Source organism: Parus major, chromosome 22 (genome assembly GCF_001522545.3).
Source record: "Parus major isolate Abel chromosome 22, Parus_major1.1, whole genome shotgun sequence".
In the NCBI taxonomy this organism is placed as follows: Eukaryota; Metazoa; Chordata; class Aves; order Passeriformes; family Paridae; genus Parus; species Parus major.
Window position 1 is genome coordinate 2,343,895 of NC_031790.1, and position 25,602 is coordinate 2,369,496.

The 25,602-nt window shown below is 51.5% G+C and overlaps 1 protein-coding gene across 4 annotated transcripts in view; it reads left to right on the forward strand.

Moving 5' to 3' along the window:
- Positions 1-2,069: 2,069 nt before the first annotated feature.
- PEBP4 (phosphatidylethanolamine binding protein 4) overlaps positions 2,070-25,602 on the forward strand; it is a 71,058-nt gene continuing 47,525 nt past the window's right edge. The window contains exons 1-4 of one of the 4 annotated variants that reach the window (XM_015648899.2): positions 2,070-2,442; positions 2,606-2,678; positions 3,312-3,439; positions 4,058-4,190. In XM_015648899.2, the coding sequence (XP_015504385.1) occupies positions 3,318-3,439; positions 4,058-4,190 (255 nt within the window). In that variant the 5' untranslated portion in view covers positions 2,070-2,442; positions 2,606-2,678; positions 3,312-3,317. Of the gene's footprint in view, positions 2,443-2,496; positions 2,679-3,311; positions 3,440-4,057; positions 4,191-25,602 lie in introns of those variants that run through there. The other 3 variants (XM_015648901.3, XM_015648900.2, XM_015648902.3) reach the window with 3 other exon arrangements.

Sequence of the window (25,602 nt, forward strand, 5' to 3'; positions counted from 1 at the left end):
ATTAAGAGCTTTTTAATCTCTGATATGAACAGGAAAATCATTTCCTCACCTACTGCTTGGTTTTGCCAGCTCTGAGAGGCTTTTTAGCACCTTTCAGAGCTGTTTGCTGAGGATCCATATGCAAAATATATTTATTTTTATATCTTTATTTAAATATCTGCCCCCATGTGAATTGTTGTTGGGACTGCAGCGATTTTATTCCATCGATTCCCTCATTTGATTAATTAAATTAATCTCGTGCTGGCTACTTTTGAAAGCTTTGTTTTATTTCCAGAATATTGGGAAATATCCCTCGTGGAAGCTGGCAGAGCTGAGGGCTTTCAAACAGGTTTTCAATCATGTTTTTACCCCAAAAAAAGATGAAAATTTTGATGCTCAGGGCAGCATCTCTTCATGTCTCATCCCATCCTGGAGTGTGGGGGAATCTCTGGATTTCCCTCACCTCTGAACCTCACACCAGAGGCTCCCAGCTGAAAAAACGAGATTCCTGCAGGGCTTAGGGAACCTGGGAACACCCTGGGATGGCCGAGACAGGATTCGGGCTCAGCTCAGGACCTGGTTTGACACCACGAGCTGCCTTTTCCCAGGTAGGATCCTGCTCCAGACAGGAAACTGCTGCCTCTCCCGGTGTTTTTTTCCTGTTTTTCCCCAGCTGGGAGAGCTCCAGGCACAGGCAGGAGGAGGGGGAAATTGCCCATCCCTGGGCTCGGTTTTCCAGGAATGTGGCAGGGACAGCAAAGCCAGTGGCTCTGGAGTCACCCCGGCCTGGGTTTCAAAACACGGAGGTTTAAAAATTAAATATTCCGGTGGACTCCTGCCCCTCAGGAGCATCACACAGGAGAGGGTGTCCAGCCCTGGTGGCACTTTCCCATGGATATTTTATCCATAGGAGCTGGGCACATTCCCTGCTGCCCTTTAAATTCTGTCTCCAGAGTGGAGGAAATAAAATCTTTGGGGGGGGAAAAAAAAAAAAGTAAAAGGTGTAAAAAATACTGTTTTATCTTTTTTTTTTTTTTTTTTTTAATTATTATTATTATTTAGGGAGGAAGCCATGGTTTGTCTTCCATGGGATGCTGGAAAATTGTTGCTCCCTGAGTTTGCTTCCTGAGCATCCCTGGGAGATCCCCTGCACTTTTTCCACTGGAAAATCCTTTTGGGATGATCTGTGGGAGGTCTCCAGGTGGAAGGGGCTGATATTGGCTCTGCAAAGGGCTTTTCTCAGCCTCTGGGGTTGGAAAAATAAAATAAAAAATAAATCCCTGTTCTGAGCTCATCTCGTTTTGGGTTCTCGGTGTTGTTTGGGGAACCTCTGCAAAGCTGTCACAAAAAAAAAAAAACAACCCAGAACACTGCGAAGGGACTGGAGAGGATCCTGAGCCACACCTGGGGGCCACGGAGCTGCTCCGAGGGCTGGATCCCCTCCGGATTCTGGGAGAGCTGGGAATGTTCTCCTGGAGAGGAGAAGGATACAGGGAGAGCTCGGAGCCCCTTGCAGGGCCTGAAGGGGCTCAAGAAGGGCTGGGGACAAGGGATGGAGGGACAGGACACAGGGAATGGCTCCCACTGGGAAAGGGGAGATTTGGGAGGGATATTGGGAAGGAATTCCTGGCTGTGAGTGGGGGGAAGGGACAGGGATGAAATTCCCAGAGAAGCTGTGGCTGCCCCTGGATCCCTTGGAGCAGCCTGGGACAGTGGAAGGTGCCCATGGCAGGGATGGCACTGATGCAATTTCAGGTCTTTCCAACCCAAACTATTCTATGTTTTACCAGGAGCTCCTTGTCCACATCTCCCCTTCTCCTGGTACCCAATTCCCTGTCTCTTGTTAAACTTTCATCCCCATTTCCCCAGGGAAATTCCTGCCTTTCTCACCATCCTATGACCACATTTCGGGGCATTTTCTGCTCATCAACACCTTCGTCCGGAGCTGGGCATCCCAAATTTTCACCACCCCCGGTCCCAGTGACACCGTGAGGGTTCAAACCGCACTCCGGGCGCTCCTGACTCAGCCAGCCCGGCATTCCTGGGAAAAGCCTGACTCACGTGAGCCCATTTGCCGGCTCAGGGCTCTAATTACGGGCTGTGCCCATCTCGGCAGCGTGGGAATGGGAGCCATTAAGCCCCTAAAAGCTCCCGATCATTCCCAATCCATTAATGTTTCTAATTAGTTAAAGCCGGCGCCTCTTTCTCTCGCCGTGCTCGCTCGTGTTCTCTGAGCGTGCAGCCACAGCTCCATTATATAATGATCCCCTCGCTGCTGTAATCCCCATTCCCAACTCACACCGGGCTCTCTTTGATTTTCATTTTTATTTTTATATTTTATTTTATTTATTCTCACGTGGCTCTTTCAGCAACCGATCCCTTCCCCGGGCTCCTCACCCCTAGCGATGGAGGAGACCCCAAAGTTGGGCTCCCATCGCTCCTAAAGAGCCCGAGCAGCTGCAGGTGCGGCCGGGGGGGTTGGGTCGGGCAGCACCCGGCGCCTGTTCGGGGCGGTTGGGGGCGGTTGCTGAAGGGTTAAAAAGCCGTTGGCAGATCCGGAGCACCCGGCTGCCCCTTCCCCGGGGTTTGACTTTCATTCCCGGTCCCTCTGTCCTTTTCTTCCAAGGAAACCATCTCCACGGCAACCTCAAACCTCCGGGCTTCTGCCTCGGAGCTGCTCAGCCGTCCCCAGGACCCCGGTAAGTGCTCGGCAGGGCCTGCTCATCCCTGGTGGCCCGTGGCTACCGGCTCCAGCGGGAGGTGAGGAGGTGAGGGCTGGAGCCGGGCTTGGCAGGGGGGTGGGGGACCCAAGCCCGTGTCCCCTCATCCCCCTCGAGGCTTCGTGTGGCTTAAAAACAGGCGGCTAGAGTGTCCCGGTGCGGGAAAAACGCTGGAGGGGGTGGCTGGGTCACGGTGCTGCTCCCCTGCAGGGACCCCTTGGGTTGGGGACAGGTCCCGGGGTCCTGTGGCCTTGGGGGTGGTCTCGGATAGACCTCAGCCACTCCTGATCCCAATTTCCCTTGGCGTTTGGGAGAGCAGCACGGGGAGATGGGGACTCTGTCCCTTCTTGGAGCTGGGTTTGGAGCGTGGTGTCACCACGTGGGCACATTTCTGGTGCACAGGACTTGTGGGAAAGGGTTCTCTGAGCTGTGGGCTCATCTTGGGGGTTCCCGGTAAGGGGGAGCAGCAGGAACCGGCTCAGCTCTGGAATAAACGGGATTAAAGTCGTGGTGCTGGTGGAGGAAATGATGAGCGAGGATTGGGATGCTCTGCCTGGAGCTGTCCTGGGGGGGTCCCTGTGGGGCTGACCCTCACTGTCCCCTTGTCCCCAGGGCAGGATGAAGCTGCTGGAGGCTGTGCTGGTGGCGCTCATCCTGATCCTCCCCGGCGCCTGGGGCAATGAGGCCTCCCGCACCTGCATCTTCCAGACCCTCAGCGAGTCCGACCATGAGTTCTGCAGGTGAGCCCCTGGCCAGCCTGGCTGTGCCCTTTGTGACCCTCGTGTCACCTCCTGGCACAGCTCATCCCAGCGTCCCCTTGGCCAGGACTCTACGTTGGGGCTGTTCTCCTCCTTTTCCCAGGAATCCAGGGTGCATCGGAGCTCCTGGAGTTGTTTCCCGGCCTGCTTTGTAAAGGTTTTGGAAGTGACTTGTGTGGCATCAGGGATGACAGAAGTTTTCTATGGAAAACTTCAAAGGAAGTTTGAAGATTCCATGCTGCTTTTGCATGGAATCCTGGGATGGTTTGGGTGGGAAGGGGCCCTAAAACCCATCCATCTCCAAGCCCAACACCTCCCACTATCCCAGGCTCATCCAACCTGGCCTTGGATACTTCCAGGGATCCAGGGGAAGCCACGGCTCCTCTGGGAATTCCATCCTAGCCCTTCCCCACCCTCCCAGCCAGGAATTCCTTCCCCAAATCTCCTGGAGAATGCTTAAATTCCCTCTGCCCCTGGTGAGAGTGCACAGAGCCCGACCTTCCCTTCTCCCACATTTGCATCCCAGTGCTCCCAACCCCATCCCAATTCCCCCCTCCAGCAGGGCCAGGCCTCATTTTTCTCCTTCTCCCCTTTTTCCAGAGGGGATTTGGAAGTCATCTACCCCGAGGTGGGCGATGTGAGCTGTGCCTACATCCCCAAGTGCCACAGCTACCGCCAGAAGCTCAGCCTGGAGTGGGGCAAACCCCGCGTCCGCTACCCCTGGGCAAAGAAGGTGAGGCCCCGCTCCGGCTTTTCCTGAGATCGGGATGGCTTCTGGAGCTTTATTCCCATTTTTTCTCATTGATTCAGGGGTTTGGTTGGAGGTTGAGTTGTGCATAAATGGAATTGCCATTTTTTTGTGATATTTTTGTGATTTGTTTTTATTTTTTTCCTGAGCTGTGGTCATTAAATCATCTTCCCTCACATTCAGACTTTTTTTTTTTACTGCACTGAAACCACTTTTGTATTTTTGTGTTTTGTATTTTTGTGTTTTGTATTTTTGTGTTTTGTATTTTTGTGTTTTGTATTTTTGTGGTTTGTATTTTTGTGGTTTGTATTTTTATATATTTTTAAAATTTTTCTATTTTTATTTTTTTGTATTTTATTTTGGGTTTATTTTTGCATATTTTTTTAAATTTTTATATTTTATACTTTCTTCCCTTTGGCCCTTTGCTAATTTATTTTTTTTTTTCTCATTGCATCCATTTCACCGCTATTCCAGCCACGCTGTAGCCATTTAACAAATTATTTTCACCGTATCACCACACCTCAATTTAGAATATTTGCTGCATTGTAACTATTATTTCCCCTATAAATGCAGCCTTTTATAATTTTCTCTATATTAACTTTTAAAACAATTAAGTTTTTTTTTTATATATTGTGACCATTTAAGTGGACAGAATGTAGCAATGAAATTAAATTTTTTTTCTGCTACACGTGGTCACATAATCATTTAATTTTTTGCTATTTGCAGCCTCCTAATGATTTAATTTTGTGCTCCATCATGACTATTTTTAAAAAGGGAATTAAAAGGCCACAATGTAGGAAAAAATAGAAATAAAACAGCCACACACAGAGGAAAGTTTAATTAATTTTATTTTATGTTGTGGCCACGGAATATTTATAATTTTTGCTGTATTTTGGCCATTTCAATTTTGTTTCCTCTACTTTGGCTACTTAATTTTTTGGCGTATTCTGATCACTGTTTTTTTTACTCCAGCATTTTTATGCCACAACTCGGCCAAAAAAACCCGAAAAAAAACGGAAAAAACCCGAAAAAAAAAATTAAAAGAAAGAAATTGAAAAGTTTCCGCCAGAAATTTTGTTTTTTTACAATTTTTTTTACGCAACTTTTCAAAGCCATCCCGGTTTCGGGCTCTGGGATCTCCTGCTGGATCCCGGTGGAATTTGGGATGGGGTTGGGAATCCCGGTGCTGCTGTTCCCTCCTATCACCACCGGGTGGCAGCATTGAACTGCCCGAGCTCCAGCGCCGCGGGACTGGGCTAACTGGGAATAACTGGAATAACTGGGAGAAAGAACCGGGATCTCCAGCGGGCCGTGCCGGGGGCGCCGCGGGCACGGAGAGGGGACAATAAAAGGGGTGAAATTACGATATTTTGGGGGACACCCCGCGCTCTGCCCTCATCCCAAAGCTGTCCCAGGATGCGGCACTGTCTCGTGGCGTTCCCAAATCCCAGAGAAATCCCGGCACCCCAAACCCGCCCGATCCCAATAATTGCCGGAATTCCCATCGCCAGCTCCGGCCCTGGGAGCTGCTAAGGGAGAAGTCGGCTCTGCTGGAGTTACCTCGGAGCGTGAATAATCCGCTTTTCCAGCTCTTCCCCGCCGTCTGAGAAGTCTCTTCCCCCTGCGGATCACATGGTTGGAAGGAGAACTTTTCCTTAAAGATGTCTGATTCTTCCCCCAAAAAAATCCTCCTTCCTGGCAGAGGCTGCCGCGCACAGACCCATCCCCGGCTTCCCGGGAGTTTGAAGATTCCCAGGGATGTGGGCAGTTGTTTTTCCTTTAATTTTAGTCCTGGAAAGCAAAGCGGGGCTGGGAGAAGGGAAGGGACTCTCGGGGGATGGAACGCTGCTGCCGACGGCTGTGGGAAGGATTTTGGGGACAAGAGCCAGACCCTTGAAGGCTGTGCCAGTGGGATGCAGGCTGTGCATCCCAGAATCCACAAAAAGCAGGGAAGGGAATCCGCCCTGGCTGAGCTGGTGGGTGGCACCTGTTTATTTTGGGATGGAATTCCAGCTGTGCCTCAGGGCGGGTGGCAGGTCCCCCCAGGAGCCCCTGGCACAGCCGGCGGCTCCCGCTGGCATCGGGAATGGCTCCGCTGATGGATTTGGCACCATTTCCTTCCAAGACATCTCGGCACATCTTGCGCTGAGGCGGCATCTGAGGACACGGGGCCCTGCTGCCTCTCAGGTTTGGGGTGGGATTCTCCTCTGGCCTTTCCCAAAAATGCCTCCCTGGCTCCATGCAGCTGGGAATGATCCAGCTTCAATATCCAAACAGGAATTCATCTTGGGAAGGGACTGGGTGCCCTTAAACCCCTCGTAGATGATTTTTGTCTCTGAGTTTCCTCAGGTTGTTTTGTTTAATAGGAATATACAATTTTCTTACTCCTGAACCTCTAAGGATGCTTTGGGATAATATTTTTCCCACCCAAACTCACTCTAAATTGAGTGGGAACAAGAGCTGAGGCATGAGAGTTGTTTTTGTGCTTTATGGGGGTATTTCTAAACGCAGGAAATTTGATTATTCCTAATTTATTCCCAAATGAGAGTGGGAAAATTTGGCAAAGCCAGGAGATCTCTATCTCCCTGTGGTGCTCCAGTGGGACTCTCCAGCTCAGTGATCGTGGATGGGGTGGGCAGGGCTGGCTGAAGGGCTGGAGCTGCTTTTCCCATCCAAATCCGTGTCAGAAGAAAATCTTGGGGTTTGAGGATGCAAACTTGTGTAGGAAGTGTCGGCTCTCTGTGGAACACTTTGTCTCTTCAAGAAAAACAACCACCAAAAAAGCCAAATGCGGAGTGTTTGTTTTTCTCTCTAGAAACTGTTTATCAGTTTTTCCCGAGGGGGGAGGTGGAGGAACAGGAGGTTTCCCATCCTCATCCCAGATATTTGGGATGGGTTTGGGGTCACCTTTGTGCTCCTCAGAGAAGGGAACATGGATGGTTTGTGGTGAAGGAGCTGAAAGTGGGGTGGCATCGTGCAAAGCTGAGCTCTGATGGCAGCAAAACCTGGCCTGGGGGACTTTAAAGCATCATTTTAGGGTGGATTTTGAGTATTTTGTCATGTTTAAACACTGAGCTGTCAAACTCTGCTTTATCAAACATCTATTAATAGCAAAAAAATCCATTTTGGGGCAGTTTTTAGTGCCATGAGGGCACCAGTTGTGTAGGGGGGAATCTCTGTGAGCAATAGGCTCGGGAAAAGGAGTCAGGGATGCACTGCCAGCAACAGGAGAGTGGTTATGGATGGCTTGGATACCCTGGAAAAATCTTTAACTGCTCTCTCCTGGTGGGCAGAGAGCTGGGAATGTCTGGAGATCAGCCCTGGGATGTTCAGGATGTTTTATCCATAGGAAATGCAGCCCTGGGATGTTCAGGATGTTCAATCCACGGGAGATCAGCCCCAGGATGTTCCATCCCTGGGAAATGCAGCCCTGGGGTGTTCAGGATGCTTAATCCATGGGAGATGTGATCCTGGGATGTTGAGACCACGGGAGATGCAGCCCTGGGATGTTCAGGATGTTTGATCCATGGGAAATGCAGCCCTGGGCTGTTCAGGATGTTCAGTCCATGGGAGATCAGCCCTGGGACGTTCCATTCCTGGGAAATGAAGCCCTGGGATGTTCAGGATGCTCCATCCATGGGAGATCAGCCCTGGGATGTTCAATCCTCACTGGAAAACTCTCCTGAGCACATCCCAATCCCACTTTGGGTCCCTCTGCAAAGACCTGACCTCAAAACCCCAAACACCCAAGTACCCAAAGCACCTTCCCAAAACCCCCAACTGAGGAGCTGCTGGAGGCCCTTTCCCAGGCCAGGGAAGCAGGAGAACATCTGGAACGATGGGAAACGCATCCTCCTTGTCCTGCCTCGATATTGCTTTGCTCAAGCAAAAATAAATTGGAAAGGAAAATTGGCCCTTGCACCAATTTGGGGCAGTTTCTCAATTGCGCAGCAAAGCAAAGCCCCCGACGATGATGGATCGCTGCATTAACCCAAACCCGCGTCCCCTGATTCCCTTTTATTACCACTCGTGGTGGCAGACAGAAAAACAGATTACACTGGAGATCAAATCGATAGGAACTTTATTTACTGGCCTTTTAAAAACATATTTCTGGGCTTTATAAAAACATACGGCAGATGCCAGGGATGGGCCTTGTCTCCTTGTTAAAAAGCAATTTACCTGCGCTGGAGCCTCTACCTTTTACCTGCTCCTCCAGTTTTGTTTTCATCCCAAGGTTTGACAACCTCCTTAGAGACATCTTTGGGCTGTGCCATCCCTCTTTTTTAGGATATGGGAAGGAGTTGAAATTTTTTTCCCTGCCAAAATCTAGAAATAAAGTGTTTTATTTCAGGGTTCCTACCCCAAACTCAGCTTTTTAAACTTGGTTTTGCAAGCGGCTGATTTGCACATCCCTGAGCTCCACTCTTTCCTGCTGCTCCACAGGTCTCTAGGATAAAGGCATTTCTATGTTGGAATGAGCTGGGGCTGGGAAGGCAGCTGGAAAAGCATCCCCCCAGCTGTGTGACCCATGGGATGAGACCCTCAGGGCTGGCTTTGAGCTTCTCCCAGCAGCTTTGTGTGCCCAAACCTGTGCCCGGCACCCAGGGGTGCTGCTGTGGGGCTGGAGAGCTCCTGGGAATCAGAGTCCAGGGAGGGAAGAGCAGGAGAAGGATCTTCTTCCAGGAATCCACAGAAAGTCCATTCTGGTTCTTTTCCATGATTCTCCCCCTTTTTGGGAAGCATTTGGTGGCCTGGCTGGGGACAGGTCCTGGCTGGGGACAGGTCCTGGCTGGGGACAGGCCCCGGATGGAGACAGTCCCTGGTTGGGGACAGGCTCTGGTTGTGGACAGGCTCTGGCTGGGGACAGGCTGCAGATGGGGACAGGTTCCGGTTGGGGACAGGCTCCAGATGGGGACAGGCTCTGGCTGGGGACAGGCTCTGGTTGGGGACAGGCTCTCGTTGGGGACAGGCTCTGGTTGGGGACAGGCTCTCGTTGGGGACAGGCTCTGGTTGGGGACAGGCCCTGGCTGGGGACAGGCTCTGGTTGTGGACAGGCTCCAGATGGGGACAGGCTCTGGTTGGGGACAGGCTCTGTTTGGGGACAGGCTCTGGCTGGGGACAGGCTCTGGTTGGGGACAGGCTGCAGATGGGGACAGGCTCTCGTTGGGGACAGGCTCCAGATGGGGACAGGCTCCAGATGGGGACAGGCTCTGGCTGGGGACAGGCTGCAGATGGGGACAGGCTCCAGATGGGGACAGGCTCTGGCTGGGGACAGGCTCTGTTTGGGGACAGGCCCTGGCTGGGGACAGGCCTGATTTATAAAGGGTTTTGTGTTCTGCGGGTGGCTGTCCCGTTATTTGGGCAACCATTTGTGTGAGGAATTCATCATTTGTTAAAATCCATCCATTTTAACAAAGGCAGGGGCAGCTCTGTCCCATCTCCTCCTGGGATGCACTGCAGGGGTGGCAGGAGGGGACATGCAGCTGCTTGGAGAGGGACCTTTTTGTGGCACTCATGTTCCATCCAAGCCTCGCTGGAGAAGATGGTTGGAAGCAGAAGATTCCTGACAGTTTGTGTATCCCTGCTGGCTCATAGAGCTGTCTGGAGCTGAGGAGCCACCAGCGTGGTTTTCTCCCTCTCTCAATCCTGTCTGGGCTCCTCAGAAACAATGGCCCAACATTCCTTCCCACTGCTGTCAGCCCGAGATTCCCGGGATTAGCCCAAGCCTCCGGCCCTGCTGGGTTGGGTTCCCATGACCTGGGATCATTCCAGCGCCCCGAACCTCAGAGGGGGAATGGTGTGAGGGATCTGAGCTTTCCAGAGGGCCTCTTTGAGGGCTTTGGAGAGGGGTGGCAAAGCCAAAATCAATGTATGTGCCAAGGGGTCTGTGTGCAGCCTCAGCCCTGTCCTCTGCTGACCTTCCATGGAGGATTTCCTCGGGATGTGACCCCTCCGAGCCAAGCACTGCTCGAACCCCCATCCTTTTGGGAAGCAGGAAGGTTTTCCCCTTGATGGGAATGGCTGGAGTGGTTTAACAACATGACAGGGGGTGTTCTCCCCCACTGGGCCCTTGTCCCACGGGCAGCTGGTGCCACACGCCAGGAGAGCCTCGTTCCATGAGCAATCCTGGCAGGAATGTCACTTCACATCCATCTCCTGACCCCCCTGTTTGCTGGACCTTTACCCACTCTGGCTTCCCCTGAAGATAGGAGGCCGGGAAGCACCTCCAGGTCATCCCCGTGCGTTGGCATCTCCCGCTCGCTCCTCGTTTTTCTGCAGCAAAAAGAAAAAACGTTTGAAGCTGCCGCCGATTTCTCCCTTTGATCCCTGTAAACACTATACAGTAATCAAAGTTTAAGCTGCTTTGGGTGAAATAATTGCTTAACAATCATATAAGACAAAGTGATTCAACAAATGACAATTAGGACTTGTGATCTACAGAACAGATGCATTCAGTGTAGCATATTATAATGTGCTAATAGGAGATTGACAGCACAATAATAGGAGAGAACAGCCACTCAGCCTATAATTCCCAACCAAATGTGAGGCTGTCCACAGAGCTCAAATCCGAACAGGCTGTAAAATTAGAGGTAAGAAGGCACAAGTTTCACAAAGACTCATTAGCAGGTTGGCTGTGAATTTCCAAGGAAGGGGGGAAAATTTCCTGCTGGAGGATTTACTCGCGAAAGGAAGGAAGGGGAGGAGGGGGGACCTCAACCTCCGCACGTCTTTACGCTGGGAATGAGTAACCTCCATCACACCGGGCTCCAACAGGCTGGAGCCACCGTGGTTCCCGGATGCCAGCCAGGTTTTGGAGCAGAGGGTGGCTCCCGTGCCGTGGCAGCAGCCGGATCCTGCTGCCAGTTCCGCAGCCGTTCCGCGGGGGACGCGCGGAGCAGACAACGGTGTGAAGGACCAAATGAAATTAAGACTGATATGAGCACAGAGCTCCAGCGGGCGTTCCCGACGGGAATTGGGCACTTCCCAAGCCTTAAATGATACTGATGGGTGACAGGGGCACCCTTTAGCCCTGTCCATGGGAATTAAGGCTTGTGCTCTCTCTTGTCTTTGGGGACGTCAAGGGACGGGGACGTGTGCGGGAGTGGAGCTGTCAATCTCCACCACCCTGGCACATGCAGAGGCAGGAGCTGGGATCCATCCCTGATCCCCTCCACAGCCTGGGATAACATTTTATGAGCTCTGCTCCCTCCTCTCTCCTTCCCAGGCAGCTTTGGGGGCAGAGAGATCAAAGGAACTTTAAATTTCCAGCTCTGGTGACAAAACAGATTTCAGCTCGTCTCTTCCTTCCCGTGCCCCGCACACGTGTTCCACCAATGCAGAATTTGGCCGTTTTATTATTAAATAAACATGCCAGAAAATGCACTTTTTATGCATGGGGGAGGATGAGAAGGTTTGGTAATTAAAACTTCCATCCATCAACGCTTTGCTCCCAGAGATAATTGTGTGGCTCCCTCAGATGTGTGTTTTGTATGTAATTAACCACTGGAAATCGGTGCTGGTGTGTCTGAGGGGATGGGATGTGCCAGGGGCTGTCCAGAATTCCAGTGGAATATCCTGGGGTTAGGTGTGATTGTGCTCTGGTTGGGAATTTGTTGGGAATTTTGTTTTTGTCTTGGTTTATTGCATGGGCAAGTGCTTTATATCCATTTCATTTTCACCTGCCAATCCCAAAGCTGCAGGGATACACCTGCCAGGTGGGTCTGGCATAAAAAAATATAGATTTTACATGAATTTTATTAATTGCAGAGCCCAACTGAGTTGTAAAAACAGATGAATCTGTTGAAAACAACCTGATTTTTTTTATCCTCTGCCCCATCTTTGGATTTTCCCGGCACGCCACAGCCTGTGATGTGCCAGCGTGGGCATTGGGCACTCGAATTTCAGAGCCTTTAGCCAAGGTGACACTGGAGGAAAAGCTGCAAAGATCCCTCCCCTCATCCCAACTCCACGATTTATTTTTGAGGAGACCCTTGGGAAGCATTGCCCCCACAGAGCCTGGAGCTGGAGCCCGTCTGGGTTTCAGAGCTTCCACGGGGTGATCAATGGCAGATCGATGAGCCCTGAAGGGACCTGTCGCCCTCGTGGTGTCTCCCGACATCCCCCGGACCCGCCTGAGCTCCTTCAAAAGGAATTAGCGGCATTTTGGGTGGGCAGGAGGATTTATAGCAGCAGGCAGGTTCCTCCTGATGCTCCTGGCACTTGAAAATTGAATTTGTGGGGTTTGGAGTTGTGTCTAATTATGGGGGAGCTGGGCATGGCTCCCCTTCATCTTCCTTACCTTCCTGGCATCCCCCTTGCCTCCCCAGCTCCTCCTGATTCTGTGGAGCTTCTCTGCTCCACTGCTCTGGCCTTGGAATATTTTTTGGGCTGGGAAGGGCTCCAGGACCTCTGGAATACTGGGCTGGGTGTACTGGGGAGGTCTCTGTTCCATCACACTCCCTGCTCCAGGCAGGTGTTGCTCTCCCTGATTTTCGGGAGCTCTGGGAGCAGCCAGGCTCTCCCGAGTTTTTCTGGGATGTGACCAGCTGCTGAATACAAGTATGAAAAATCTGGGAATTGGGAATTGCCAGGTGCTGGGTGGAGGACACCGAGGTGTGGGAGAGGCAAACACACCCTGACCCTGTTGCCACCCTCCCGTGGGATTATCCAAGCATCTCCCAGCCTGGCTCTGGCATCTGGGATGCCTCGAGCCTGCTCGGAGCCCGAATTTTGGCAGCAGATGCCCTTCAGCAGCCCTTGCCAGGTCCCTTCCTGGCAGGGAATCCTGCTCCGTCCTGCTTTGCCGCTCCAGCTGCACTTCCCAAACATCACCTCCCACTCCAGGGAGCATCCCGGGGAGCTCAACCTCACCCCTGGGCTCGGAGCATCCTTCCCGGGAGCCTTCCCTCCTCCCCTGCAGCATCTTCCCCGATGCCTCCCCGCCAGCAAAGGAGCCTTTTTTCCATGGATGAGTAATTCTTCCCAATTTGGGGGCTCCTTCCTGCGCTATAACAACCCCGAGCTCTCCTGCCTTTTTCCAGCTGCCAATCTCCAGCAGAAATTCCCCGGTTTTTTTCCCTTTTCTCTCTTTTCTTTTCCCCCCTACGGCGGGAGGGGAGGGACCGGGGGGTGGGGGGGAAATCTCGGTTATACAATCCGGGGTTGGGGCGACTATTTTGGATCCCTCCTTCCTGCCTCCAAATTGCAGCTCCGAATGTGACAAGTTACAAAACACTTGAGTCATTTCTCTCCGGCTCGCGCGCGCGCGCTGCTTTTTTTTTTTTTTTTTTTTCCTTCTCCCCCCCCAACAAGGGTTTGGGTTGGTTTAAAGGGAAAAAAAAAATAATTAAAAAAATAAAAGAAAAATCAGGATGAGGATGAGGATGGGGATGGGGAGGGGAAAAGGCGGCTCCCAGCGTTCCCTCCAAGCCCGGGGGGCTTAGGGCAGCCCCCCACGCAGGGGAACTCGCGGGGCTGTTTATGTAAGATGCTCATGTTCTGCTGAGCTGCAGCGAGAGCTGTTGTCGATTCCCAGGAAAACCCACGGCTGCCCACGTAGGATCTCCCGAGCAGGGTTGTGTAACGGGGAGCCTTTTGGGGGGGGGCGGGGGGTGTCGGGAGATCCTTCCTGGGGAGGGGGGAAAGCAGGGATGGATTTGAAGGAGTGGGAAAAGTCCGTGGTGCTGGGGAAAATGCAGTTGCTGGGATGCGCTACAGGCTCCTCGCCAGGAGGTTTTTGGGGTGCTTTGGGGCTGGTCTGACCTCTCAGCACAGATTTGGAATTAATTGAGTCACTGGGTGACTTCCCAGCATCCCTGATTTGTTTGGATCTCAGGAGGGAAGGGATTTTTGTTATGAGATTCAGTGCTGGACTCAAGGAAAACATCAGCGATGGCTTGGTGGAGGAGGTGACCTGATCCTGAGCGCTCCTGGAGCACGTGGGAACATCCCAAGGGGGGGTTCAGGTTGGACATCAGCAGGAATTTCTTTATGGAAAGGCTTGTTAAACCTTGGAAGAGGAGCTTTGGAGTCCCCATCCTTTCCAAGGTACACCTAGACATGGCACCCAGCGCTCTGAGGGACAAAGTGGGGATGGGGCACAGCTTGGACTCAGTGCTCCTGGATCTGCACGATCAAAGAATTTGGGAATAAAGCCCTCATCTCCCACTGCCCCCAGTGGATCTACACTGCCCCCTTCAATATCTGAGGGAGAGGCCACATCCACCAAACCAGCCCCCCAAAATCAACATTTCAACGCTTTTTCCCCTAAATACCAAAAATCCAGGAATTCTGGTGGCTTGCGCTGTTCCAGCCCGCAAGGAGAGGAGCTCTCTCAGGGCGCTGGGACAGGAGTTGTGTGCGCACTGTTACATTTTTATCCCTATTTATTCATGCAGAACCTGCTCGGGAGCGCTGCTCTCCATGAGAACGCTCCTTCATTTACATCCTCCCTCCTTCCCCACAACTGAACTTATCCGGGTTATTTTTATTCCTCATGTGTATTTATTGTATTTTTTTTTTTTTTTTTTTAAAAAAAAGGTTGGGGGAAGGGGAGGAGAAAAGACAGGAGAAAAAAAAAAACAAACCCAAACTAAAAAAACCCCAACCATCACCACCCATCTAAATTCACCTTATTTTTACTTCTATTAAAATTTCCCCTCCGGAATTTTGATAAGCTGGGAAAAAAATGAGGCACACGAGTGAGCTTCACCCGAGGGGAGAGCCGAGGCCCGGGGATGAGGGGGAGGAATGTGTTTTGGGGCAAAGAGTAAGTTTAGAACTATTTTTCTCTTAACTGGAGCACTTAGCTGCAGTGCGAGCCATTAATCTTGTGCTTTAATAACTCATTCTCCCTGCGAGATGGGATATCACAGCCCTGGATATTGCTTTTCTTGGGATCCAGGATCAAAGATGAATCTGCTTCCTCTAATAAAATACGTTTTCATTGGAATTGAAATAATTTTCTGCACCCTCATTTTCCCCTTTATTTTGGGTGTTGAGCTCTTCTTTGCCCCAAATCACCCTTGCTGGCCGGAATTTATTAATTTCCCTTCCCAAATGATGGAAATACAAATTCCTTCATTTTCCCCCATCCCGGGGGAGCTCCGTTTGCCTCGGGCTGTCTCTAATCAATTGATAAATAAGATATTTATGATTTATAGAGGATATTTTACATCCTGGGGTCTCCCCTGCCGTGGGAGCTGATGCATTTTTGGGATGCTGCGGGGTGTGTGACCATTTTATCCTTTTCCTGCCACTTTTTAATCAATAATTCATCCCCCGGAGCAAACCTTTCCCTTTTCCCCATCCCCCGGGGGTGTGAGGAGTTTGCAGGGCCGGGGAAGGAGGTTGGGAGCATTTGGAATCCTGGAAGGTTTTTTCTGGGAGCAGAGGGAGCTCTCGGCTCGCGGCTCCGCCGCTTCCCGGCGCCGCCTCGCCGGGCTGTGAAAAACCTGAAACAAAACTTCTCCCTTTCATGTTCCCCTCGGCCCGGGTGTCTCTTAACTACGCATTTGATCTCGGCATCTCCGCAAGAAGGTTCAGAGCCGTATCGGGAATTCATGGGAAGCAGGAATTAAGCAGCGGATCAAAGCGGCGTTTTTGGGGACGCGTGGTGGTGGCACCGGGAGACACAGACGGGACATCGGGGTGGCCGCTGGTGCTCTCAATCCAGCGCAGTCCTGGGGGAAGCCACGCCTGTGCCCAGTGCAAGGGATTGGCACCTCCACGCCCCCGCCAGGGGCTCGTGGATCTCTCTCCTTCCAGAGGTTTTTCCAGGGTTTGGGAATGCTGGAGGCAGCCGCGCTTCCCGCAGCGCCGGAGCCCACGGATGTGAGGAGGGAATTCCCTGGTTAAACAAATATTTGGTTGAGTGGGAAGAGGAGGGGAAGCAGCTGCGCTGTTGAGGGTCCTGAAATGCTGAGCCCCTCCAAAATGCTGAAGTCCCCCAAAATGCTGAGCTCCCTAAAGTGCTGAGCCCCCCAAAAGTACTGAGCCCCTCCAAAATACTAAACTCCCCCAAAATGCTGAACTCCCCCAAAATGCTGAACTCCCCCAAAATGCTGAGCCCCTGCAAGTGCTGAACTCCTCCAAAATGCTGAGCCTCCCAAAATGCTGAACTTCTCCAAAATGCTGCACTCCCCCAAAATGTTGAGCCCCCCCAAAGTGCTGAACTCCTCCAAAATGCTGAACTCCCTAAAGTGCTGAGCCCCCCCAAAATGCTGAGCCCCCCAAAATTCTGCAGTCCCCCTAAGATGCTGCTGCCCCACAAAATGCTGCAGCCTCAAAAAATGCTTCAGGCCCCCATGATCCTGCAGCCTCCCAAGATGCTGAGCCCCCCCTGCACTGCTGAGCCCTCCAAAATTCTGCAGCCCCCAAAATGTTACAATCCCTTAGGATGCTGCAGCCTCTCAAGATGCCACAGCTCCCAAAAATTCTGAACCCCCAAAAATTCTGCACCCCCCAAGATGCTGCCCAGCCCCTTCCTCATCACTCACAGCCCAGAGGGAGGACAATGACAGAGCCAAGATGACCCTGGGGTGGGAGCGGCATCTTCAACCTCCAGATTTGCAAAATCAGAGCTTTTCTGCACTAAAACCGTGAAATTCCTGCCCAGCCCCGGCTGTTTATGGGGGATAATCCTGGATGGGATGGGGGGCACATGCTGGGCCTGGGGCTCAGGATTGAGTTGCTGTTTGAGACATTGTCCTGGTTTTCCAGGCAGCTGCTGGACCCCGTCCTGTCCTCGCTGCTCCCAGGAGTTCTCCCTCCTCACGGAGCGGCAGGTCACACTCAGCCGAGGGATTTGCCAGATTTCTTCCAGCTGGAGTGAAAAGCCTGGGAATTTGGGTGGAGAGCTGGCCATGAGGGAGATCGGGGCTTCTGGTGATTAGGGACAGGAGCAGTTTGGCTGCTGGGCTGTGGTCAGAGTTCGGCCTTTCCTGGGATATCCCAGAGATGAGCTGGTCCAAGACAGGCTGTGGGCAGAGAGGGAGACCTGGGAGCTGCAGTCTGGCACCTTTCCCATTGAAAAGTGAGGGAATGTTTGAAAAACAGGACTTTGATTACCTTTCAGTCTTCTATTGGAATGCCACTGTAGGGATGGAGGAGAGATGTGCAAAGCCACTGTGGCTCTTGCAATGACTACAGCCTTCACACACGCACACACGTGGTTTTCCCAGCAAAATGCATTATTTGGGATAGAGATACCTGCAGGTGGATGGGGGGATCCCTGTGGGGTCCCTGACTGAGTCATGCCATCCATGCCCACCCAGACACCCGGAGTTTAAACCCCAACAGTCATCGTCTTTCAAGGAAAATCCTTTACAAACCATTAAATCACCTGCATCCTGGGTAGGAACTGTGCTCCAAGGGCTGCTTTTCCCAAAGGCTTGAGGCCACAAGGCAGTGCTGTGGCCAAGGAAAGTCTCTGCCTGCTCTTTGCACACAAAAAACCTCCTCCATGAGAGCAAGCGTGCAATTAAAACCCCACTACGCGCACACACAAACCCCTGGCAGCCTCCAAACAGTGAATTAAACGAGGATGAAAGGCAAATGCCAGCTCTGGCAAAACCTTAGGAAAAGAGCCATCAGCTCTCCACAGCGTCCCGGGATTTTCAAACCACGCCAATGGAATTTGGCCGCTTCATTTCATTTTCTGTCAATCAGCGTCGCTGCTACTGATGCTTCCTCCTCGTTTTAGATCCCCCATTTCTTTTGGCGATGCCCAGAGCACAGTTGTATCCCAGCCAGGCAGCCCTCATCACCAAGCGATTAAATCATCGGGAAAAAAACCAGGAGAGACGTCTCTTCTCAGACATAATAGTAAAAAGGGGGCAGCAGGGATGGGGAGGGGGGCGACAGCTCCGAGTCTATTTCTGCTCTGATGTGTCCTGGCGCTGCCGGAGCCTTCTCCAGGTGCCGAGCTGTGGCTGCAGGTGGCAAAGCAGGATGTGCAGGGAAGGCTCCTGCACTGAGCTGGGTTTTCCTGGTGTCCCGAAGTTCCTGGTCCCGGGGGTTGGTTTTGTTTTGGAGCCGGGTCCTGCTGCTGCTTCTGTGCTGGGTTCCTGCAGGTGCCATTGCTGTGTGGAGGGATTGGGGTGTTGGGGAATGTGGGCATCAAAGCAGGGCCTGAACATCCTGATATCCGAGGGTCCTGTTCCCTGAACATCCTGATATCCGAGGGTCCTGATCCCTGAGCACCTTTATCCCTGAGCATTCTGATCCTTGGACATCCCAACCCCTGAATATCCTGATCCCTAATTATCCTGATCCCTGATCATCCTGGCCCTTGGGCATCCTGATCCCTGAGCATCCTGATCCCTGAATACCTCGACCCCTGAATACCCTAATCTCTGAGCATTCTGATCCTTGGACATCCTAACCCCAGAATATCCTGGTCCCTGATCATCCTGACCCTTGAGCATCCTGATCCCTGAATACCCCAACCCCTGAATATCCTGATCCTTGAGCATCCCAGACCCTGAGCAGTCCAACATGCAAGGATCCTGATATCCAATGATCTGAGCATCCTGGCCCCTGAGCATCCCAGCCTTTGAGAATCCTGGTACATGAGCACTCTGACCCTTGAGTATTCCAATCCCTGAGCATCCTGCTCTACAAGAATCCTGACCCCTGAACATCCTGCTCTCCAATCATCCAACCCTCTGAGCATTCTCTTCTACAAGCACCCTGACCCTGATCATCCTGGACCTCCGATTATCCCAGCCTCTGATCATCCTGACCTCTGGTCATCCTGACTCCCAAACATTCCATCCCCCAGCTGTTAACATCCTGCCCCTCCAGCATCCAGCCTCCAAGCAGCCCTGTCCCCGAGCCCCACGCCTTCCCTGGGGGCAGCTTCCTCCCAGCCTCTAAAACCAAGTGCTTTAATAATGGGCTGCAAAAGAGAGAGGGGGAAATAATTGTGTGATTCAGGGTCATCAGTCCACCGAGTGCTTCCTGCCCTGGATTTGGCCATTCCCAGGATAAAACTGAGCCATGAGGGCTGCCTTAACGAAAATGCTTGTCCCTAGGAAACACCAGTGTGACCCTGTTGTGTTCCAGTGTTCCTGAACCCCTTTTTCCTGCAGGAATTTGTAACAGCAGCGTGACCCTGGCTTTGTGCATGTCAGTCCTGGGCTGTTGGATGTTGTTTTTATTTATTTTATGGTTGTTTTTATTTCTTTTTAAGGATTTTATGTTTAAACATTAAGATTTAGGAAATCCCACCCTGCTCATCACATCCCTGGGGCAGCTCCAACACACCTGGCTCTGTCCTGAGTGGCAAAGTTGGGCTCAGATCCCAGCTTTTCCCTCACAAAACAAAATCTCTCAGGGTGGGAATCCAAAACTTGCTCTTCCAGAGGATCATCCATGAGCAGCTGCACATCCAGGCTGGGGAGAGATGGCTCTGGGGGGTTGTTTGTTTGGGAAACAGGATCAGAAATAGGCCCTGGAGTTGTGGTGTGGCCGCCGAGCAGGGCAGTGCAAGGCTGGGCCAGCCACTGCTTTTTCATTCCAGAAATGTCACTGAGTCACAAATGACTCAGAATTATAATGGGAGACATTTCCAACCCTGTGCATGACTCGGAGACGTCTTCCAGGGATATTAGAGCTGTTTGTAAAGTCCAGGCCTTGCCCTGGCGCTGTCCCTCCCTCCCTGGCTGCTTCATGTCCCCCCCCTCAGCCAAGGTGACAGCCCAGCATGTGCTGGCAGCTGGGATGTGCCTGAGGATGCTCCCCCACATCCCACGGGATCGGGGGGGACGCATTAACCCTCCCTGTCAGGTGACAGGTGTCTATTAAAGTGACTCCCATCACTGCTGCCTCCGGCCTGCCCTTGACCCGGGGCTGGCCTAGCAGACAGCTCTGTGTCACACGTGACCTCTGCGGGTGACCTCAGCGCAGATGTGGCCTCGGCTCCAGGGATTTTGGCTGCCAGTGTGGAGGGGAATCTGTGTTTGAGCATCATCTGGGTTCATTCTGCTGCCCTTCCCTCCTTTCCCTACCCAGAGAAATTTCCTTCCCACTCCTGGGCGACGGGAAAGGGACAGGTCTGTGAGGTGTCCCCGCCCTGACGGATGCGGTGGCACCCAGGGGCAGTGGTCCCCTCAGAGGTTCCTCAGCACCTCCTCTTCCCACAGCTCACCTCATCCCGGCCTCCAGAACCAATTCATTAATCAGGATTGGTAGGAATGAAATGCAGGAGGCGTCTGATCCAGTCAGACCAGTTCAGGGCTCTGGGGTGACTGGTGTGGGTCAGCGCCGGTGCCGTTCCCGGTGCGATGCTGCGAGCCGGGCTCGGGGAGCCGCACGCTTCCCTCCTCGCTGGAAATACTTTCTCACCAAATAGCATTAAATATTCCTGAGCTGTGAACATCTTGGACTGATTTTATTTTCCATAAATAAACTTGTTGGGAGATATTTGGAGATGGGCCTAAGCTGCAGAGCTTGGACTGGCTCCCAAATCTCGCTGCTGTTTGGGCTCGAGGGGTTGGTTCAGGATTGTTTCAAGCTTTATTTCGGTTTCAAGGGGTTGGGATTAAAGAGGTGCCCTCAAACAGGACCCTCTCAGTGCTTTCCCCAAATCCCTTTTCCTCTCAAATGATGTTGATGGTGGGAGAGGGGATCACAGGTGTCCCCTTACCTCCACACATGGCTATAGGGTTGTATCTATAGGGGCTGGGCATTTTGGAAGCGGCATTTCCAGTGGGATCAGCTGGACTCTTCCAGAAGGACAAAATCCCAGTTTTGTGGACTGATGCCCCATGCTTTAGGCACTCTGGGGTTTGGGGGCACAAATCTTTCCTTGTAACACTGACAAGGCACCCCTTGCCCCCATGGAGATGCCTCCAGCCTATTCCAGCTTCTTGCTGGAAATTTGCTGCTTTCCAGATTGGACAAAGAAAAGCAGAAAAAAAGAGATTATAAAAAACCCACCCAAAAAACAACCAGCCAAACAATGATGTTTATTTATTTTCCAATGGGGAAATGAAGTGGGAGAGCTGCAAGGATGTGTTTGCAAACCTGCTCCTGGCACGGCGCATCCAGAGGAGGCCGGATCCAGATCCGTGGGGCAGCGAGTTTTAATTCCCATCCTTTCCCGGCAGGGCTGAGCGTTTTCCTGTCCCTGTGCCTGATTAACAGTGACAAGGACAGGATTGCTCTTTTGGTGAGCGCACATGCTCCCCAAACCCCCGGCCGTCCCTCAGCCTCGCCTTCCCGTCTTTTCCCTCAATCCCCAGGTTTATTCCAGGGAAAGAGGAGTCTAATCCACCCTGTAAACTCTGTCACATCCTCATTAATTTGGCCATGTCTCCCTTGGTCGCCTTAGGGAAGCATCACATTTTTAACGAGGCTCACGGTGGGGGCGGGGGGGGGGCACTGGCATCATTTTGACAGCTGAGGTGGGAAAGGTGCAGCGTCAGGGTTTGAGGCTCCAGGGGCTGCGCTCGGCAGCTCCACACTGGGAATTTTGTCTTGGCTTTGCTTCACCCGGGATGAGGCCGCCACTCCCGAATTTCCTGGGGGTTTAAAGGTGAGATGGGCACAGCCCCAGAGCCAAGGGGTGCCGCTGGTTTTCCAGAATTCCATGGAGTTGGCACTGCCATCCCAGTGCGAGGCACTCTCAAACCTTTAGGAGAACCCCAGGCTTTGGCACCATGGCTCAGGACCAGCTAATTCTGGCCAATTCTGCTTTTTTCCCCCCGTTATTCCTAAATAGGAACATTTTGTAGTGAAATCTCATGGCATGGTCTTATTTCCAAAGAATATTGTGAATATATTCCAAATAATTTTATATGAAAGACATATATTCTCAATTAATTTTTTTATATATGATGCATATTCCCAATATATTATATATATTCTCCCAATAATATATAATAAATATAATATAATAATATATGATATATATTATGTATTTTCCCAATGCATTACATATAATATTTATATTCCCTATATATTCTATATAACCCAGCTTTCCTATACATTAATTTATGTTCCGTGTATTTAATGCTGGATCTGGCACTGCATCATCGAGCGTTTTTGTGCTCAGGGCAAGGATCCGCGGCTTTTCTGTGTAAGGCCAGCGGCTGATCCGCAGGGATCTTGCTCCATCCCGGGAGCTCTTCTAACCCATTCTAATGCAAATGTACATTAGCTGATAATCGGAATGTTGAGTGGATTATTTCACCCCCAGACGAGCTGCTGCAAAGCACGTTTTAACTTTTTTTTCCCCTCCTTTTAAATATATTAAACCAAAAGAAAAAAAGAAAAAAATCCAAACTGCTCCGTCCTGCCATAAAGAAACCCACTTTGGGATTAGGATCGATCCTCAGGGATCTGGGTAGGGAGCAGGATCCCTCTTTTTCCCTCTCGAGGCCATAAATAAATGAAGACCCACGACCTGGTGACACCCTCTAACAGCTTTATGGCGTGTGCACCATAATTGCATCAGCAAACATTTGTGTTGTAATTAAAGCCAGGAGCCACCAAACCATGAGAAATCAATTAAAAGGAATCCTGGCTGTGGGAGAAGCATCCCATCCCTCCTTTCTGCCCTGCTAAGATGCTGCTTCATCCTTTCTCTCACCCCACTAAAAAAATCCCACATGAGGGGCTGATCCCCCTCCATGGGGCTTTTTTTTCCTCCCATTCTCCTGGATGCTGGAGCATCCCTGCCCTGTGCTGTCCCAGCCTCGCTGCTGGTGTTGATTTTGGTGGATTTTGGGAGTGTAAGGGCTGCCCTGGGTGCATCCCAATGTCTACGTGGGATGTGGGCTTTTTTGGGAGCAGCCGCAGGTTGGGTGGTTGGTTAAAGGTGCCGGGGTCAGCTCCTGCCAGAAGCAAATGGAAACGTGCAGGAAATGGGAATTTTTTTCCAGCAGGGTTTGAATTTTGGGGCGTAAACAGGGAAGGGAGATCAGCCCTCAGAAAGAGGAGCCTGCAGTGAGATGTCATTAAGAAATGTTTAGGGGTAATGGGACAAATCTACATCCATCTACCCCCAGAAAGGGCTTTGGGGTTTTCTGGGGTTTGGGTATAAAAAGGGAAGAGCCACCCCACTGCAGGAATCATGGAACGCTGCTGCTGCTGCCTCTGCCCCAAGCCGTCAGCATCTTCCCCAAACCCCCTTCCACAGCTTTTGGCTCCGCCATCACCCGTCAAACAGTGGGATTAGGCTGGAAGCTGCCACCCCTCCCACCCTGCTCCAACCACGGGACACTTCACCCACTGAGATTCCATTCCCCACCGTGCTCTGGGAGCTTGGAAAAAGGAGCTGAATCCACCAAAACAAACCCTTTCGCTGCACGTGCGGCTGCCTCCCCCGGGAGAGGCTGAAAGAGAGACTGAAGCGCATGTGACAGATGTTAATCGCATCATTTAATGCACTCCTGGAAGGCACTTGGATACAGGGATGGGGAGGAAGAGGAGAATAGACCATTGTCTCCTGTTTCCGGCAGCATCCCTGGGGAATGGATAACCCTGGGATGCACAGCTCACCCAGGGAGTGAGGGAGGTGGGAATGGCAGCGCGGAAATTTGGGAGTTTTCTGGTGCAGCCACAGTGAATGCGCCCCGTTTGGATACAAAGGAGTGATAAAAAAAGGCATAAAAATGGGTTTTGTTTGGTTCCCAAGGGGAATGTTTGGGGGGGTAAAGTGGAGAGGGTGAAATAGGGATGGTGGGATCATGTCTGAACTACTGCCTGGACCAAATGTGGATACGGGAGAGGGAAAAATAGGGACGGTGGGATCATATCTGGCCCACATCTGAGCATCCCTGGAGCAAACAGGGAATGCAGGAGATGGGGGAAAAGGGATCACAATTGATCCACACCTGAACATCCCTGGAATAAACAGGGAGTACAGGAGAAGGGAAAGAGAGATGTAGGGTTCCCTTCTGATCCACAGCCTGGACCAAACATGGATACAGGAGAAGGGAAATAGGGATGGGAGGATCTCACCTGACCCCCACCTGAACATCCCTGGAGAAAAAATGGATACAGGAGAAGGGAAAGAGGGATGGATCATTCCTGATCCATACCTGGACATCCCTGGAGCGACCATGGATACAGGAGAGGGGGAAATAGGGATGGAGGGATCATTCCTGATCCACACCTGAACACTCCTGTACAGACTGAGGGACACAAGAGGGAAAATTGTTATGGAAGGATCATTCCTTCTCCACACCTGAGAACCCCTGGAGCAAACATCTCCTGCTTGGCCTGGGGAATGATGAAACCTCATCCAATATCCACCGTGGGTGGGCAGGAGAGGGGATATTTGCTAGCGGCAGAGAATTGCATTTCCAAGGCAGGAGCAGCATCCCATGGGCTGCTTCCCTGATTGAATTCCCCCTTGGTGACCCGGGGAGGTAATTGAGGCTCAGGGGACCGGGGCAGATCTCACCCCCTGGAAATCAGCACCTCCAGCCGCCCCCCCCCCGAGCTGGGCAGCAATTGAGGCGAGCTGACTTCAAGGTGCCTAAAAGTAACCAACTTATTGCCTAATAGATTTCTCAGTCATGAATTCCCCGTGCTCCGTATGCCCCCCAATCAGAGCAATTATGGATTTAAATGGAGCTGGAATCCGTGGTGCAGAAAATGCCCGTTTTAGCGGGAGATTGGCCAGAGGTGAGGGACCTGGAACACCCCTGGTAATGAAAGCTCTTCACAGCTTGCCGTGTTCCACCCGGGAATAATTGTTGCAGCCTGTGATACGGATCCGGCTGTGTTAATGATGCCCTGTTCCTTTTCACAGGACTCATTTCAGCTTTCCCCCAGTTTTTTAATATTTTTTTTTTTTTCCCCTGGGATTTCAAAGCACCAAGGCATCGTGGGAATTAACGCATTAACGCGGCTGTTGTGGTGCTCGGGGTATTTCCAAATGTTGTTCCCGGGATCGGTTAACAAAGTGCCAGGGATCAGGAGCCTTGGGAAAGGGTGGCTGGAGGGGAAGGGAGCGTGACACGGGTGTCATGCCTCTGCCCATCCCATTTGGGTTTTATTTGCCGTGACAGGGTGGATTTCTCAGAACAAAACACAAAAACAACCCAAAAAAATTGAAAAAAAAGATATTTTGGATTGGAAATAAAACTCCCATTAACTTCCAAATGAAAACCACATCCAAGGGAGACAGTTGGCTTCTCCTCTGAGTTTATTATTAAATATTTTACCAGGGAGGGAAGTTCTGAGCTGAGCATCTTTTCCCTCCTGTTCCTGGCAAGAGCAGTTTGTGTGGAGGGAGGGTGAGCTCTTGGTTGTTTTCCCGAAGCTCTTTCTGGGGGTAGATGGGTGTGGATTTCTCCCATTATTCCTAGATTAAAACAGCTTTTTAATGAGATCCCAAGGCAGGGTCCTATTCCTGAGTAATATTTGGAATGTATCTGTACTT